Consider the following 17,294-nt stretch of genomic DNA (forward strand, 5'->3'; position numbering starts at 1 on the left):
GATAGAAAGAATTATTTATTTCTTTATTTACAATGTAATAATGGAATTAATTACTGGTGCTATCAATGCTACCAATTATACAGGGTGAGTCTTTGACTTGTACATATATTTTAACCCAAGATTCCTGAGGTCAAAAGAAACACTTTTTTCCTTTACCATTTTTTCCGATTCGGCCCGGTTAAAAAGATACAGGCTGTTGAAAATCGTTAAAAAAATGTGATTTTCGGCTATATCTCGTAAATGGTTGTATCGAAGGAAATGATTTTTGAAATATAGCTTTTTTTTGATGTGATACATCTTCTCCGAACACCAGATTCCATACACATTCTTCTGTTTCTTTGTTATGAACATAACATACCATAAAAATACCAGAAATTCGAAGAAACCAACTCTTAATAGTAATTTGAACGTTCATTGAAGAATATTTGGCTAATTTGAAAAATAAAAGTATTCTTCATATTTTCTCGTACAAAGCGCCGTTTTCGAATAACTTGATCTTAAAAAAAAAAAAATTATCTGTGAAATTCAAAAAATTGGGTACTTTGGCTGAATGCAACTCTGTTCTATTGTGGAAAAAAAACCACAGAAATGAATATTTACTATGAAGTCATGTCTCAGATTTAAGAATTGAAGTACTAGCCAACTTAGTTTGAAAATGAAGTTATTTGAATAAGCTCACCTCAACTCCTCGATTTGATTAAAAATCACTGAGCTTTGGCACAGCTCTGATAATAAGAAGATACTTCACTAAAATCAACATTCTTTTTGAAAAGTCCAGATTATTCATAAAACCCATGTTTAAAAAAGTTTTCACAAAATAGTCCCATTATAATGACAACAATCAATATCCCACTAAAGACTGCTGCTATCGAACAATACTGTATTCTTCTTCGGCTCATTCAAACTCACATCGAAACATATCACTAGGACTAGGTACATACTAGACAAATTTTCATGTGATTGAGATTGAATACTTTTATTCTTTTGCTATTCCATAAATTCATCCTAAGAGCTTATGATTGACATACTTCCAAGAGGGCCATAATTGTTTTAATGTGAAAACAAATTAGGTGAGTTGAAAGAAACCAAATATTCTATTGTGGATATTTACATTGAATACTTCTCATTTATTTTCAATGCCAAAATCAAGATGAATTAAGTAGTAAAGTTGGCTATAATGTAGGTACACATTAACAACAAATTTGATTACAAGTGGAGTCTAACATTTTCCATTGATTACAGAGCCAGAATATTTTACATATTTCCATATTTTCATACTGATGGTTTCAAAAATATTGATGCATTTCAATATTTTTATGAGATAGTTGGAACAAATCAAATGCTTCATTTCATAACAAATATCTTATAACAATAACAGTGTAAACTGTAAATGAAAATTTTAGGTTAGAACTTAGAACATAGATTATTCGAACCGAACTGCTGTGTTTATATTTGGCATCACTCGAAATTTGAAATTCAAACTTAAAACCACAGATTACTATAGTCTGTGTTAGATCTTTCATAGATGAATATTATTTATTTGAGATTTTAAGGTTAATTCTTGCACGAAAAATAAACAACGATATCATATAAATGAAATATAATGAATGAATGGATATGAGTGTCAGAGCTAATATGCGTGGTAGCGAGCTCAATTCGTTATAATTATCGAAAATGAAATAGAAATCAAGAGAAGAATATTTAATCTTTAGCGTCAACGAAATTGGAATAACTCATTTATTTGATTATAAACACTACTTTGTTCAACAAATGGAATGTTAAACGTGAGTTTATGATGGTTTTTCTAATTTAGTAGCTTATTTCCAAGGTTCAAGAGGTATATCTTATGCTTGAGAAAACTTCAGTGTTCCGGTTTTCAGGGGTGAATTAGCTCATTTTGAAAATTTAAAATGGCTATATCTTTTTAACAGGGCCGAATCGGAAAAAATGGTAAATGAAAAAAGTGTTTCTTTTGACCTCAAGAACCTTCGGTTAAAATATATGTACAAGTCAAAGACTCACCCTGTATTTATTTAACACTATATAAAACTATAACTTCACGTCAGTAATTTTTTAATTGTTTTTGTGGGAAACCATTATATCATATTTTATTGAGCTATAAAGTAGATTTTGGAATTTATGTATGGAACAACAAACAACAACAACAAACATGGGATACTGAAGATGCCTAAAAGAAAAAGTAGATCTAAGTTTGATGAAAGTTACAATTAAGAATATATTTTTTTGCAGATATGGTATTCCTCACATGTTTAACATCATCTGTATGGATATTCTCAGAAATTAAGAAATTGGCTGAGCGAGTCATAGAGCAGAGAAGACTTTGCAAGAGATCTCCTTTAGAGTATGTATGACACAAGGGGGGGCCTGGGGCGAAAAATCGCTGCAAGTAGCTGCTTTCTACCCTTTTGCCCCTTTTTATTGGCCCCCTTAAAATGTGCAAACATTTTGACAAATTCAAAGATTTGTTCCAAATTATTTGAATGCCCTGGAAAATCGAATGGAGAAAACGTTTTATTGGCATGGAATCAAAATTTTATAATTGAGAAATATTGAGTAGATATTCTGTCTTAAATTAAGTGACACATAGTGTGAAATTTTGGAGTATTGCATTGATGGTATTCTTTAGGTATCTCGCGTTCTGCTTCATTTCTCAAACTAGATTGCTTAGTGATTTTTTTATTTTTTGCACATTTTAAAGGACTTTATTTTATCAACCCAAAGCAGCTAATGTGAATAGTAAGTTATTATCTATTTATTGTTATATAATATAGTATTCGATTCATAGGAATAACTGATTGAGATTATAAATATGTTTTTCATTATTGTTCTAATGAATTATTATTTCAGACATATATATACATATATTATGATGAATCGATGTTATTGTGAATTATATAGGCATTATGAAAGATTACTTAAAAAATAAGTGTGTTAATCTTTTCCCGATTTCATAGTGTTCGATATAAAGAATTCAAAAGCTTGCATCTATTATTCCTCAAATATTACAGATGTAACTGAGAAGCAAATGAAAAAGGAACAATTCACTTGCTTCGGAAAGAATTGGAGACACCTATCATAATAAAAATTTTCATTTTCCATTACATTATCTTGAATGATTAATTAATATGAGTATATTAAATATTTTTATTCGATTGATGAATTTTAAATTGCATAATTTTACATTTGCAATAATTGTGATATTTATTACAGGCATTTAAACTTTTGAATTTGAAATATTAATTTTCTTATTGAATATTGAAGAACTTATATAATTATTATGAGTTTTTCGACTTTTGATTTAAAATCAATCTATTGAAATTGAAGTATCTAAGTTATCGACAAATGTTGGTGAATATCATTACGATAATTCAGTTGAAATCATAGAATTTCATAAAATGATTCTATTTTTTGTTACCTCGACTTTAATGGTCTTTTTTTTTTAAAGTTGCTTACAAATTTTCAAAATGAAAAATATGTGATGTTTTTACTTCATATTATATTTTAAATGGATTAAACACATTGACTTGTGGTTTTGTTTATCATCGAAGCTACTGGTTCAGCAATGATACTTTTATATAACATAGCAAGTTTGAAAATGTTGAGCCTTTTGTTTTCTATGTTCGTTTTTGAGGCAAAATCTTTTACTCTTTAATAGTTATGAATGTATATTATGTGAAATTAAAATAAATTCAAATACCTATTAATTCTCAGATTTGTATATAAGCATAATCCATGAGAATCATGTCAAATTTTAAATACTGGCTGGCTTAATGAGAAATATGTGGTACAGAACAATTTTTTTGTGTCAAGATTTCATTTATTGATATTCGAATGCAATTGATACTGTTACACTAATTCAATGAGAAGTTGTGTAATATCAAAATTTTCTAGAGAAAAGATTTTGAACGAAACCAAAATATGTGTTTTTACACCTATTCCAATGAAGATTAACACCTTAACTTTATTCAGCTCTTGATATGTTTGAGCTAAAAAATTTATAACTTATTTTGCAGAGGTTGTTTCTTTTCAATTTGGATGTCTTTTTATGAAAATTTTGGTCAGATTAATTTTTTTTTCAAAAATGTTCTGTAAAATTTTCATTGAGCCGGCCCGGCCCGGTATGTGTACTGTTCATAAATAATGTGTAATATGTGCAAGAATCATTGCATCATGCAATTTGGCCTCCATTGAAGATTTTACTCAATAAATGAGTAAAACTGTCTGAGGAACACAAAATTTTGATTTTAGAATAAAATCATCTGGTATAATTTTGCATGAATTTTAGCATGACATGGACATAGACTTTGCAAGATTTGATTTCATTTCAGTATTCATATTGCAGATCGAATAATTTTTTTCAAAATGAAAGCAAATTGTAAATCGAATATTTCATCTCACGAAAGAATATAAACATTAGATATTAAACAAAAGTATTGTATCCTATCACCCAAATTTGAAAGAAGTAGATTAGAAATATGCTGTTGAAAGTAGATTATAAGATTAAGCACTTTCACCTTCAAAACTTTTGTAGGATTATGAAATAGTTCTGTGATATAGACTTGTTTTTGTTTTTCAAAGAGCTGAAGATTAATTGAGGTGTATTTAGTGTATTCAAACCAATCAATCAACAATAGTTACTAATAACTATACAATTAAAATGTTACTTTTATATCATAATTAAATGTAACAATATATTTTGGGAGTATTATCCTTTTTCTAGAAACTTTTTGGTATGTCGTGTATTTTAACATAATTTAAGTTATGTCTTATTGTATTTCAGAGTCCTGGCTGAAGTAGGATTACAAGTTCAAAAAGTAACTTATTCAGAACATTCAGTAGAGTCTATTTGAATACAGAATGATTGGATTTAGAAACATGAATATACTAAATGCACCAAGCCAATGGGACTTCAGTGGCATACACTCTTTCAAATTTCAACAATAAATTCAAAATTGTATGCTGATGCTATATTGTAAACCTTTGTGCTATGACAATTTAAGTTTGTGTTGGTATAACAACTTATCTGAAGTAATGTTTATGAATTTTCAATGTACCTCCACCTGTTTGATAATTCAATTTCTAAATAAAGTGGCAAGTCTTCTTGAATCAAATATTTTAATTGAACCCGGATCCTTGATATAATTTGGTTTTATCGCTCCGATGATAAAAAAAAAGATTACACAAAAAAGTTTAGTGGTGAAATTTTTATGGCGAATCCATATTATGATGACTGGTGTGATACCATAGTATAAAGATTTCTTTATACTATGGTGATCAACTCGTCCAATTGGTACGCTCATCTATTCAACGATAAATGCGTCGGCATTCAGATGGAATATCACCATGTGATATTTTCATGATATGTCAATATTTTCCCAGAAGATGAAACTTATGCATGGAAAAGTATACTGTCAGACTCCGTACAAAACATGAAATTTGAAGCATTTTAAAAACTATTCGTTTTAGGCACAACATGTGTCAACGAAAAACGAAGACTACTCACTAGGGTAGGTATCCGATAGGCAAAAAAATTCAGGGCATGCCATTTGAATTAATGACTTTTTTATTTTTTTAAAGGTCATTTTGAATAAAATATTTGGAAGGCTTTCTCGAGCCAAATATAGTGGTGCGCCCTCTTTCTAGAGATTACGGTGTTTAGGTGGACTCATCAGTTGGGCTATCCAGCGATCTCTGCCCAAGACACCATCAAACAACATCGTGTAGAGGTGACTCTGCTGGAACGTAGCGAATCTCATAAACTCGCCGGGGCTGCACTAGAGTATGGCACGCACATAACGTCATCTATCGGGCAGACAGAGTCGCTACAAACACAGGATAGGAACTATAGTTCCTATACTGTGCTACAAATGCAGGCAGTATCTTTCGGACCTCCTGTTGAGTGATGCATGAATTTGCAGAAGACTTGAAAAATTTTCGAGAATTCAATATAAAAAAATTGTATAATTATCTCGAACGGTTTTCAAGAGATGATCTTCAGATTAAATCTTTTTATGCATGAAATTTGTCGAAAAAAGTTTCCAACTGTCCGAAGAAACCTTACCTCAACCTCATTAGATTAGAATGGTCGAGCCGTGTTCAGGCTTCGCCCATCTACGAAATTGCTAGAATTGCGATTGGTTGTGATAAAGTCCACGAAACGAAACGTGGACAAAACATGGAAGATGGGAAAAAGTTGTAGCTAACAATAGGCAATACTTTGAATGATTCATTTGTAACCATTTTTTCACAATAAAGTTCCATTTTCATGAAAAAACCAGTCGGAACTTATATAACGATCACAAAAATAAAATAAGTCAACATAATATAACAAAAATAGTACAAACAAATAAGGAAAATTCTGCATATCACAATAATTAAAAAATATCAGTCAAAAAAAGTTATAGTGATCGAGTCGTATGAATAAACTTGGAGTAAATGCGTTAACTACACATTTCTGATCACTGGTAGGTCCTACTCGATTATATTGAAAGGTGATTCCGCTCTAAAACTAAAAATATTTCGACTAGGCTTTACCCTCCTGGATCCGCCACTGCCATTCAATGATTAACTGGTGTCCCATTCAATGATTCACTGGTGCGCTATTCAATAGATTTGGCATTGTGTTCGATGATGTAGTTACGCCACTGCATATTGCAGTATAAATTAATAGAAATTTGGGGTCGCATTTAACCTTGAACATTTATCTTCGTGTTCATTTGAATAGAATCGATATGAATACAATTAATTTGTTGATATAATGTAGGGACAATGACTTTATGAAATATTCGATTTTCTTCATTAGTGTTTTTGGTATTGAACAATATGGACAGATATCTAATAAGAACATTTTCTTCATATCTTCATTCACCTAGGACTTCTTTCAAACCAAGCCCTTACAAGGTCAGTACCTATTTAGATAAATACTGCAAATTTTGAACTATAGTTTATCTCCTCATACATCACAAAATATCCCATGTCGTAGAAAAAATGGGAGCTCTTGAGCGCTCATTCATTCATGCGGTAACCGCACCCTTGGGGACCACATAACATAAGCTCAAGTAGCTTGAGCTTGACTTGAAATAAACTCAAGTCCAAGTCAATTAGTAGATTTTCAATGTCAAGTCAAGTTTTCATTTATCAAGTACTTGAAAAATAACATTGAAAAACTACTACTTGACTTGAGTTGATTTCAAGTAAAGCTCAAGCAACTTGAGCTTGAGCTTGAGTCAAGTAGCTTGAATATCAAGCCAAGCCGTGAATTCCTAACTCTGAGGTTCTCGCGAAATTTCAACTCGAGCGTATCTGATTGTCACCGATTCACTAACTTCACTGACTGTCACTGACTTTAAAATTGAAATTACAAATTTTCAATTAAGCAACGTGAAAAGTTTGTTCTACAAACATGCTTTTCTTGTGATTTTATTGATTAAAGTTTGTTGATTTTTGGTCATGTTCATTTATTTACATAATACTCGCATGGGCGGCTTGTAATTATCGAAAAAAAAATTTCATTCCCAAAATTTTCGAAACAACAAACTCACCTTTTTTGACGGCAAAATTTCTATTGAACAGGATGTTCCTAAATTGAAGGTACAAATGGAAATGATCATTTTAATCAAAAATTTAATTAATAAACGCGGGTCCGCAAACGCTTTGTTTTCAAGATAAAGGGTGTTAAAGTTTGATTTTTTCAAACATTTTTCTCATAGCACCTTCCCTCCACAAGATATATAACTGAAATTTGGCATAGATATTCCAATCTGAAGGTTTCATCATGCAAATTCCAAATGCAAATCTATTAGAGTGATATTTTTTCTGGAACAGTGTCCACTTTTTTCCTCCAGACCTTTCTTTTGGTGGACCACTGGTAGTTATGAAAAATGTAAAAAAAAACTTCGGTTCAGTACTAAACTATTTGGTTTTTTGTAGTTTTGTCGTATTTCCTACCAATTTTGAGAAAAAAAAATTCAAACATTTCTCTAGTAATCCTCAGGAAAATCTATATTATGATTTATTATTATATGGATCCATTAGTAAGCTGTGATGAGGAAAGAAGAATTATAAGTTTTGGTACTTATTCACTCAATCTTTAGTGAAGATCAATAAAGATTCAATAAACTGGTATAATCATCACAAAATAGCAAGACTACAAGAAACATTGATTATAGGTTTCTTCTCAAAAATATCCAAGGAATCTCTAATTTTCCTTTGCACCTCCAATTAAAGAATATTATGACTATTTTACTTGGGTGTTTTATACTGACGAAAAACAACAATACCAAGTTTTCTAGAGGGAAAACTCTAAGCTCTTACTCTTGTCGGCAAAACCTATATATGATGGGTTTTTGGCAGAAAAATGTTGAGAAATACCATGTTACTTATGTCTAATAAAATAAAGAGAAAATTTTAATCTTGAATGGCCATATTCAGAGAAATCCTAGTCGTATTATGCCCATTAATCAACCATAAGTAATCGAAATCTAGGATTAATCATGTGGATATGAGACAGTTAGAATTTTTGAAAATAATATTTTTCTTCGTTGGTTTCTAGGGCCCATCGGTTGAAGAAATATCATTGATTAGGAAAAATAATGTGAATCCTGTTTTGAAACCCCTTTATCAAAAACCATTGCTCCTTCATCAAGGTCATATGCAGTGGTTGTACGATAAAGATGGTAAGAAATACTTGGACATGTTTGGAGGAATTTGTACAGTTTCTGTGGGACATTGTCATCCGTGAGTATGTTGATTTCAATTGAAAAAAATACTTGCCAGTCTACTATAGGAATGGGAAAGTCTTCTATATTGATTAAATTTGATATGGGTATTCGGTTTGAGTGGTAGAGTTTCAAGAGTTCTTCCGGATGGATAGATTTGAATTTTATGATGAATAACTACATTATTGGAATCTGGAATTTCAGAAATTCTGATATACTTGTGACAATTCGTAGTGAAATATTAGTACTTGGGCCATCCGAGTAGGTACAATATTATTGTTTTTTATTTATTGTCTCTTTTATTAACAGTTTCTTCTTTGAAGAATTAAGTATTTCTCAGGTAGGTAATACATAAAATCTAGTAGGTCTCTAATCAGGGAATTATTTGAAAATGTAATTGTGGCCTATTTTGATTGCTTTTAAAAGTGATATTTTGAATATTCAAAAGTTTGTTGATACTTTAGAACCTTTCACATGTTCATAGTATTATTTTTTTTGTTTGTAGACTGAAGACAGAATCCATTCAATTCCTAAAACCGAAATTTATCAACTATAAAATATAATCGTTGTGATTCTAAATCCAGTAAATATTATTAAATTATTAAAGTCTTCCGTAATTATTATAAAGAAAATGCTTGAAATTTTCATACATATTATTATTTTTAGGAGAATTTCTGAAGCTGTTAAACATCAATTTGATATGCTAGGTCATGTATCAAATCTTTATCATAATCCGAAATTATTTGAATATTCTAAAAGATTGGCTGAAAAAATGCCTGGAGATCTGAAAGTAAGTAAAGGAATTAGCTTATGTTTTTATGCTGCTCATATTGATTTTTTTCTAAAAATCTCCTAGTTTGTTGTTTCATAATTTCGTTCGAGAGTACCTAGTATTTCCTGTAATAAATAGTAATGAAATTAAGCGAACAATTCGACATATTAATAACATCAAATTTGAATGTTTCCCCCCCGAAAAATCCCAAAAATTAATTTAAAAGAAATATTATCCCCAAATTTTCTCTGAATACCAAAAGTCACCGAAATTTGGGATAAAATACCCCAATTTGGCAACCCAGGCCATATGAATATCATTTTCTAGGTAGTTTATTTGTTGAACAGTGGATCAGAAGCCAATGATTTAGCGATTCTTCTGGCAAGATTATATACAAAAAATAACGAAATACTATCTCTTAAAAATTGTTACCATGGAATGTCATATCAAACTATGGGTTTAACGTCTCTGGCTCAATATAAATATACCGTTGTGCCACCTGCAGGTATTCATTCCGTAAGTAGCTTTGGTCATTACCAGATATTAATGAAATATCAAAGAAAAAGTTTAAGGACATGTCCTTCAAGGAGAAGCGCAGATCGTAGTCTCAACATTCAACACTTGGTGGGAAACAACAGAAGCCAGCCACCCACTTGTGTCTTCTGTTGTTGACACCGTCTGTTTGTTGTTTGCCTTCAAGTGTTGCTCATCCCAACACTTTTTCATCGTTTTGGTGAGGGACTAAAGCCCGAAACAAACGTTTCTACGATTAGTGCTTCTCCTTGAGGGATGTGTCCTTAAACTTTTTTTTTTGATTCTGAAATTTCTTTCATTAATTCCTATATTAATAAAAAAATATTGGTCTCGGAAACAGTGCTATATCGTACTTTTCAAAAACACTATTTTGGCATTTAGAAATATGTATATTTGATGATATATAAATTTTTCAAGGTTATGAATCCAGATGTATTTAGAGGACCTTGGGGAGGATCTAATTGCAGGGATAGCGTATCGCAAACCTCAAGAGAATGTTCATGTCAACTAGACCAATGCGAAGCTTGCGACAAGTATATCTCTGTATTGAAAAACGAATTCCAAAGTGTGGTACCATCAGGAAAACTTGCAGCGTTTTTTGCTGAATCAATACAAGGTGTTGGAGGAACTGTGCAATTTCCAAAAAATTACATAAAGGAGGCTTATCGGATAGTGAAGGAGAATAACGGACTATTCATATCAGATGAGGTGAAGTCTAATTTGATCAATGATTTGTTGTTTTTTATTCATCTTAGTATTTAAATATTGGTTCCTATAGTTCCTATATTACTGTTTCTACAAAATGAGGTTATCATTTTAATATCACCAAAAGATTGTTATTGAACTTAGGCGTACATCATTGCTTTCGCCCTTTTTTTTTCCGAAATTTCAGGCTTTATTGTGAAGAACTGGTTATACATTTATGATTCGAAGTATTGTCCATCGCTGGCCACTACTTTCTCCCATCTTTCGGACAGCTTATGAACCCCGCGCTGAAAAAAAAACTGGTCATTTTTTTGAAGCGATTCACGAATCGATCCAATTTTTTACTTCTTCATAAGACTGGAAGTACTGATCAGCCAGTCCGTGTACCATTGATCGAAACAAGTTATAGTCCGAGGGAGCAACGTCTGAAGAATACGGCGGGTGAGGTAGGACTTCCCATTTCAACATTTCCAAGTATGTCTTGACCACTTTCGCAACATCGGGTCGAGCATTCTCATGCTCTAAAATCACTTTATCATGTCTCTTGTTATATTTCGGCCGTTTATCTTTCAATGCTCTTCTCAAACGCATTAATTTGCATTCGATAACGATCGCCTGTGATTGTTTCAGTCGGTTTTAACAACTCATAATACACTACGCCGAGTTGGTCCCAATATGGAGCATGACTTTGGAACTGTGAATATTCGGTTTGGCAGACGACGTGGAAGCATGGCCGGGATATCCCCATGATTTCCTGCGCTTGAGATTATTGTAATGAACCCAGTTTTCGTCTCCAGTCACAAATGGCGCGAGAAGTCACTCCCAATGATCCTGCCAATTCTTGTTGCGTTTGACACGAGTCTTGATCAAGTTATGCCTCCAATTCTGCATCTTCGAAAACCTTCTCTCTTCCATCGCCATGCTGGTCTTCGAAGTCAAAATCACCGTTTTGCTAAACCACTTTCGACACGTTCTTTCACTAATAGCGGCCTCACAATAGGTATTTGAGAGCATTCGATGAGCTTCAGCCGCAGATTTTGTCATATTAAAGCAGAAAATTGAAAGCTCCCGCAAATTATGAGGATTTGCCTCGTAAGCTGACATGTTAAATCGAGAATAACTTTATGATGCAGACAGAAATCGACTAATATTTCGATGGCTTTATGCTTACAATTACCTAAACTTATTGTATGACATCTACAATAAATTTATTTCGACTACCATTTATCATCTATTGCAAAACGACGGAAGCAAAGTTGTACACCAATACTATCAATGAAAATTCTAATTATTGAAAATCGAATGTTTAAGGTACAAACTGGGTTTGGTCGGACCGGAGAACATTTTTGGGGTTTCGAAGGTCATGGTATTATTCCAGACATAGTGACAATGGCAAAAGGAATAGGAAATGGATATCCCTTAGCCGCAGTAGTGACAACTAAAGAAATTGGGGATGCACTGACGAATGCATCTCATTTCAATACTTTCGGAGGAGGAGCTATAGCATCTGCTGTCGGCTTGGCTGTTTTGGATGTAAGCTTATTTAATATTGACCAGTCGTCAGTGTCAATGTAAAATCATCAGTTATTATTTATGACGATTTAGATCAGCATATACTCTTGAGGAATTTTTCAAACTAAAATAAACTAAGAGCTGAACTTTTTAGTTTCTGAATTGGTTTTGCGTTATTTTGTACTGTTGTGAATATTTTGATCGTCAAGGATGCTAGCATAATTATATGAAATAATTATTACTACTCGGAAATTAGGACCAATGATAAACAACATCTAATTTTCAAAGACAGTAAGTAAAAAACCAAATAAATTCCGCTGCTAGACATTTTGGCGCCCCGGCAAAATAAAATTTCGCTGCCCTGCTTTATAGGCGGGAGTTCTTATTCATCGGATTTCGTTGGACTATTTCAAGTTTGGGATTGTATGACCGAAATTGTGAGAACTATCATGGATTCACTAGAGGTCTGATCGAGTTGAGAGCACCTATTCGATTTCAATAAAATTGGTGCTTGGCAATTCATTTATTTTACCAAGTGCGGGATTTTTACTAAGAAAAATTCTGTGTCAAAAAATATATGTAATTTCTTAACTGACTTTGCGCCCCTACAATTTGGCGCCCCGGCAAAATGTCTCACTGACAGGGCAGCTGCCAGACATTTTGGCGCTACGGCAAAATAAAATTTTGCCGCCTGGCTTTGCCAAATTTCTGTCAATTTTCGTTGAAACAGGCATCTTTTCAATTTCATATGAAATCGAATTTTTTGAGTAAAACTCACCTTGTCCAATTTATCAAAGGACGTTTTGTCGATTTAATCGAAAAACGTCCTGCATTGTTTAGAAGTACGACGCTCTATAAGTATATAGTTAAAAGACGACGTAGTTCTTAAAGGTGAATTTAAGAACCTATTTGTGTTTTCATAATAATAGTTGAGAGCGCCTATTGGATTAAAAAAAAATTGGCCCCGGATAATTTTATTATTTTACTACATAGAGTGGAATTTCCTCTAAGAAAACAGTTTTGTGTCAAAAAAATATGTCTTGTTTTATTAACTGACTGCGCCCCTAAAATTTGGCGCCCCGGCAAAATGTCCGGTTTGCCGGTCCTGGAGGCGGCCTTGCTCACCGAACAACCTGGTTGGTAACGGGAGTAATACCAGTACATCGTACACGATTTGTAAATACTTTTTAAACATCGTGTACGATGCAATTCCTCCGTTACCTATCAATAGAAAGAAATAGATTTGAAATAATTCAATTATGTATTCTTTTCTCATCGGACGGTAAACTAGATTAACGCCGTGTTTGTGGGAGTAAGCATGAAGATCAATCCCTGCCAACTTTGAAATCCAGTTTTTTGTACTGTTCTTAGCTCTTTTGTACCCTTCTTTAAATTTTAGATTTTAGTTTCTGCACAAGGTACACAAAAAATGAGGTGACTGTATTCCATATTGAAATTGAAGATGCATTTTTGAAAACACCGTATGATCACTAAATTCATTTTACCTGTGACAACGCTTGGCGTTTTTCGCTGCATCTTGATTTTATGAATACCGAAGTCTTTGCTGTTATCAACACAGAGTTCTCGATATATCTTACGTTGGGAATTGAGGAACATTTTATCATAAAAAATATTCAGTTCAGGATTCGAGATTGTTCTGCCACTGGAATTCTGATATATCAATTATCTTCTCTATTTATTATTCGTTTTATGGGTTTTCTTATGCAATTGTTGGCCTCTTATCATGGTTAATAAAAATTGTTTACCTAATGCCTCAAGCCATAGCTGCATAGTTTTGAGATTGAATTACGAAGCAACTGGGTATTTTAATTTTTATAATTGCACTCCTCTATGAAATACATAATTAACAAACTTATTCAATTGGTTTCACTATCATCTATATTCCGACACTTTTTTTAACATACCCCAAAAAGTCTCTATAGATCTTATGATACAAGTTTTAAGTATTTGGTGGGCAAAAATATTAACTTTTACCTTTCAGTAATTTTTCCAATATTTCTCTGTTGAGATCTATTTAATTTTGTTTCAAGTCTCGTGACTATTGTATGATTTTCAGATCATTGAGGAAGAGAAGCTGCAAGAAAACTGTAGTGTTGTTGGCACTTATTTGCTAAATGGATTAACAGAAATGAAGAAGAGAATACCGTATATCGGTGACGTGAGAGGCAAAGGCCTAATGATAGGTGTTGAAATGATGGAGAAAGATAACAAACTGAAGCCGTTATGTCCTAAAAAATTTGGTCTGTTTTTCGAAAGATGCAGAGAAATGGGTCTGTTGATTGGTATTGGAGGACATGATAAAAATGTGCGTGATAGTGTATTTTTCATAGGACGTGATGATATTGAAAATTTTACTTTTTTGCAGGTTGTACGGATTAAACCACCAATGTGTATCACTAAAGAAGATGCTGATTTCACTCTTTCAGTCATGGAAGAAGCTTTGTCAGCTATTGATAATTAAAATGGAGTATATAGGTACCTACTTTTGTTAAAATTATTTTGATATCGTTATAATGAATTGATATTGGATAATTACTTATTCAATCAGAATGTTATTAAATCATTTCAGTGAAATGAAATGTCGAGAATGGCAATAATAAATTATATTTCTTTAAGTGAATTATTGGTTTCAATTTCAAAGTCTCTTCACAAATTCAACAATATTTTACCATTAATTGGGCTGATATGACTAATGAGTAACTAGGTGAGGAATGCTCTGAGCGTAAACTTCATACTGTTAGATTTAATGGTCCAAGTAAATTGGGTTCCTGAACAGGCCCTATGAAGATCATGATCGAGTAGATTATGAGTGCCTTGAGGATATTCCTGCAGACCCTGATCATCGAGAAGTTAACATCGACATTTTACTTCATTGAGTATAGTTGCTTTTCAACCTTATCATGGAGGAGATGATGAATGATGTCAAAGAAACTAATGGTGGGTATGAAAAGGGCAATCAAAGCACTAAAATATTATGTTAAGCTGATGCTATATGGCAGAAAGTGAAGATTATCTCCAACGGTTGTTATGCAGGCTTACGATGTGTGCTACAGAATTCAAGTTTGCCCATATCCACCGAAAAAACTCAAGCAAATGGTTGTTTCAAAGAGCCCATAAGTTGCAAACTTGGTATCGATGACAAAATAATAAAACAAGTATAATGAAGTTCGAATACCTTGAAATAGAACTCTCAAGTGATAGAAATCCCAGAAACGAAGATCAAAATCGAGCGAATAGAGCCAACCGTATATTAGGTTATCTAGGGTATAATATACGGAGGAACAAATATACAGGTTGGCCAATTGAAAACGAAACAGACGAGATTACAGACGAAATAAAGTTTTTCGATAGAAATGCTCGGACAGGTCGATTTCTGTTTCGAGGGGGACAACTTAAGATGTAGGTTACGGACGCATAGCGCTTCAACCCTTGCTACTACAACCCTCACCCCCAAATTTTGAATAGGGAAGATGGGGTGAGTGATACCTCATTTGGAAGGTATTTTTATACTGATTTCAGCACAGTAATTGTTTTTTCATTTTATGCATTAGTTCTCGAAATATTCTTAACTAAGTATTTGAAAATGAAGTGGTGTTTTCATGGCACTTGTAGTAATCGACATTTTGAGCTTCAAAACAACCATGACTGTGGCTTCCTTCCTAACTAACTAACGCATGAATATTTCGAGAACTAATGCATAAAATGAAGAAACAATTACTGTGCTGAAATCAGTATAAAAATACCTTTAAATTGAGGTATCACTCACCCCATCTTCCCTATTCAAAAATTGGGGGTGGGGGTTGTAGCAGCAAGGGTTGAAGCGCTATGCGTCCGTAACCTACATCTTAAGTTGTCCCCCTCGAAACAGAAATCGACCTGTCCGAGCATTTCTATCGAAAAACTTTATTTCGTCTGTAATCTCGTCTGTTTCGTTTTCAAATGGCCACCCTGTATATCGAGACCAAAGTGAAAATTTATAAGACCTGTATGAGACCCATACTGAAACATCGAAAACTACAAGCATATTAAGAACATCAGAAATTAAAATGCTAAGAATGTTAAAAGGTGTGACAATTCTGGACAAAGTAAGAAATGTGTTTATCAGAGAAGAGTGTGGGGTTCAAGATGTGGTAAGATGGGTTAGAGCGAGACGTAGAGGGTGGAGAGATCATGTAGATCGCATGAGATCTGAAGAAAATTTGGCCAAAACAGAAAAACCACCAGACGTCAAACGACCACCAGGACAACCACTAAAAATATGGCAGAAAGTTGGCTCTCTACGTTCCAAGCAGAAAGTAACAGGATATAGTCCTAACGTAAGACGATGATAAATATACAGGGTGTCCCGTAAAGACCACGTCAAATCGAGGGAGAATGTAGATCAAAGGATAACCCACCTGTTATGACAAAATTACCATTATAAAAGTCTTACCGTTTTCGAGATATTTTTTTTTTGAAAATAATGAATTTTTGCCCCTTTCAATAGTTTTGTCCTTACGGTTGGTACAATTTTGAATTTTTTTTTTGGTTAATTTTTTCAGTTAAATATTGCTGAAGAATGATTTTAACGTTTACGTTAAAAACATCCTCCGAACATTTTAAAGGGGGGCTATGAGAAACATTTTTAATGGAAATTTTGGTAGTGGATTATTTTGTTCATGAAGTTTAGCCCATCGTAGTAGAAAAAAAAGTACCGACCTACTGCTGCACATTACACCAATAAATTGTCTATTTTATAGTGATTTCAAAGAGGTATCACACAAGTCATTTGTTATTCAAAGAAAAAAGATATGGCTGTTTTTATCCAAATGGGTACGTTTCTGACAAAATCAAGTTTGTCAATTCTGTTAAGAAATCTTCGATATTGCATTACATAGTGAACAATGGCAATTGTTTACGTGCGAAAATATTACTAGCATAATTATTCACCTCAACGAAATTCAATTTTGCCGGCAAATTTTGCGGAAACATCATGCAGATCCAGATTTTTTTGATAAGATCATTAGGAGCGA

General features: G+C 32.9%; 2 protein-coding genes across 5 annotated transcripts in view; both read left to right on the top strand.

Moving 5' to 3' along the window:
- LOC123673991 (calcium-transporting ATPase type 2C member 1) overlaps nucleotides 1–5,127 on the top strand; it is a 41,242-nt gene extending 36,115 nt beyond the window's left edge. For all 4 annotated transcript variants that reach the window (XM_045608790.1, XM_045608789.1, XM_045608791.1 and 1 more), the window contains exons 12-13: nucleotides 2,251–2,362; nucleotides 4,802–5,127. In XM_045608790.1, the coding sequence (XP_045464746.1) occupies nucleotides 2,251–2,362; nucleotides 4,802–4,871 (182 nt within the window). In that variant the 3' untranslated portion in view covers nucleotides 4,872–5,127. The remainder of the gene's footprint in view (nucleotides 1–2,250; nucleotides 2,363–4,801) is intronic.
- Nucleotides 5,128–6,761: 1,634 nt separating this feature from the next.
- Nucleotides 6,762–14,902, top strand: LOC123673541 (alanine--glyoxylate aminotransferase 2, mitochondrial). Its single transcript, XM_045608094.1, has 8 exons — nucleotides 6,762–6,921; nucleotides 8,573–8,757; nucleotides 9,405–9,528; nucleotides 9,838–10,026; nucleotides 10,462–10,752; nucleotides 12,061–12,282; nucleotides 14,339–14,587; nucleotides 14,648–14,902. Exons 1-8 carry the CDS (start codon nucleotides 6,844–6,846, stop codon nucleotides 14,741–14,743), a joined length of 1,434 nt encoding a protein of 477 aa, XP_045464050.1. The 5' UTR covers nucleotides 6,762–6,843; the 3' UTR covers nucleotides 14,744–14,902.
- The last annotated feature ends 2,392 nt before the right edge of the window (nucleotides 14,903–17,294 follow it).

Source organism: Harmonia axyridis, chromosome 2, assembly GCF_914767665.1.
Source record: "Harmonia axyridis chromosome 2, icHarAxyr1.1, whole genome shotgun sequence".
NCBI lineage: Eukaryota > Metazoa > Arthropoda > Insecta > Coleoptera > Coccinellidae > Harmonia > Harmonia axyridis.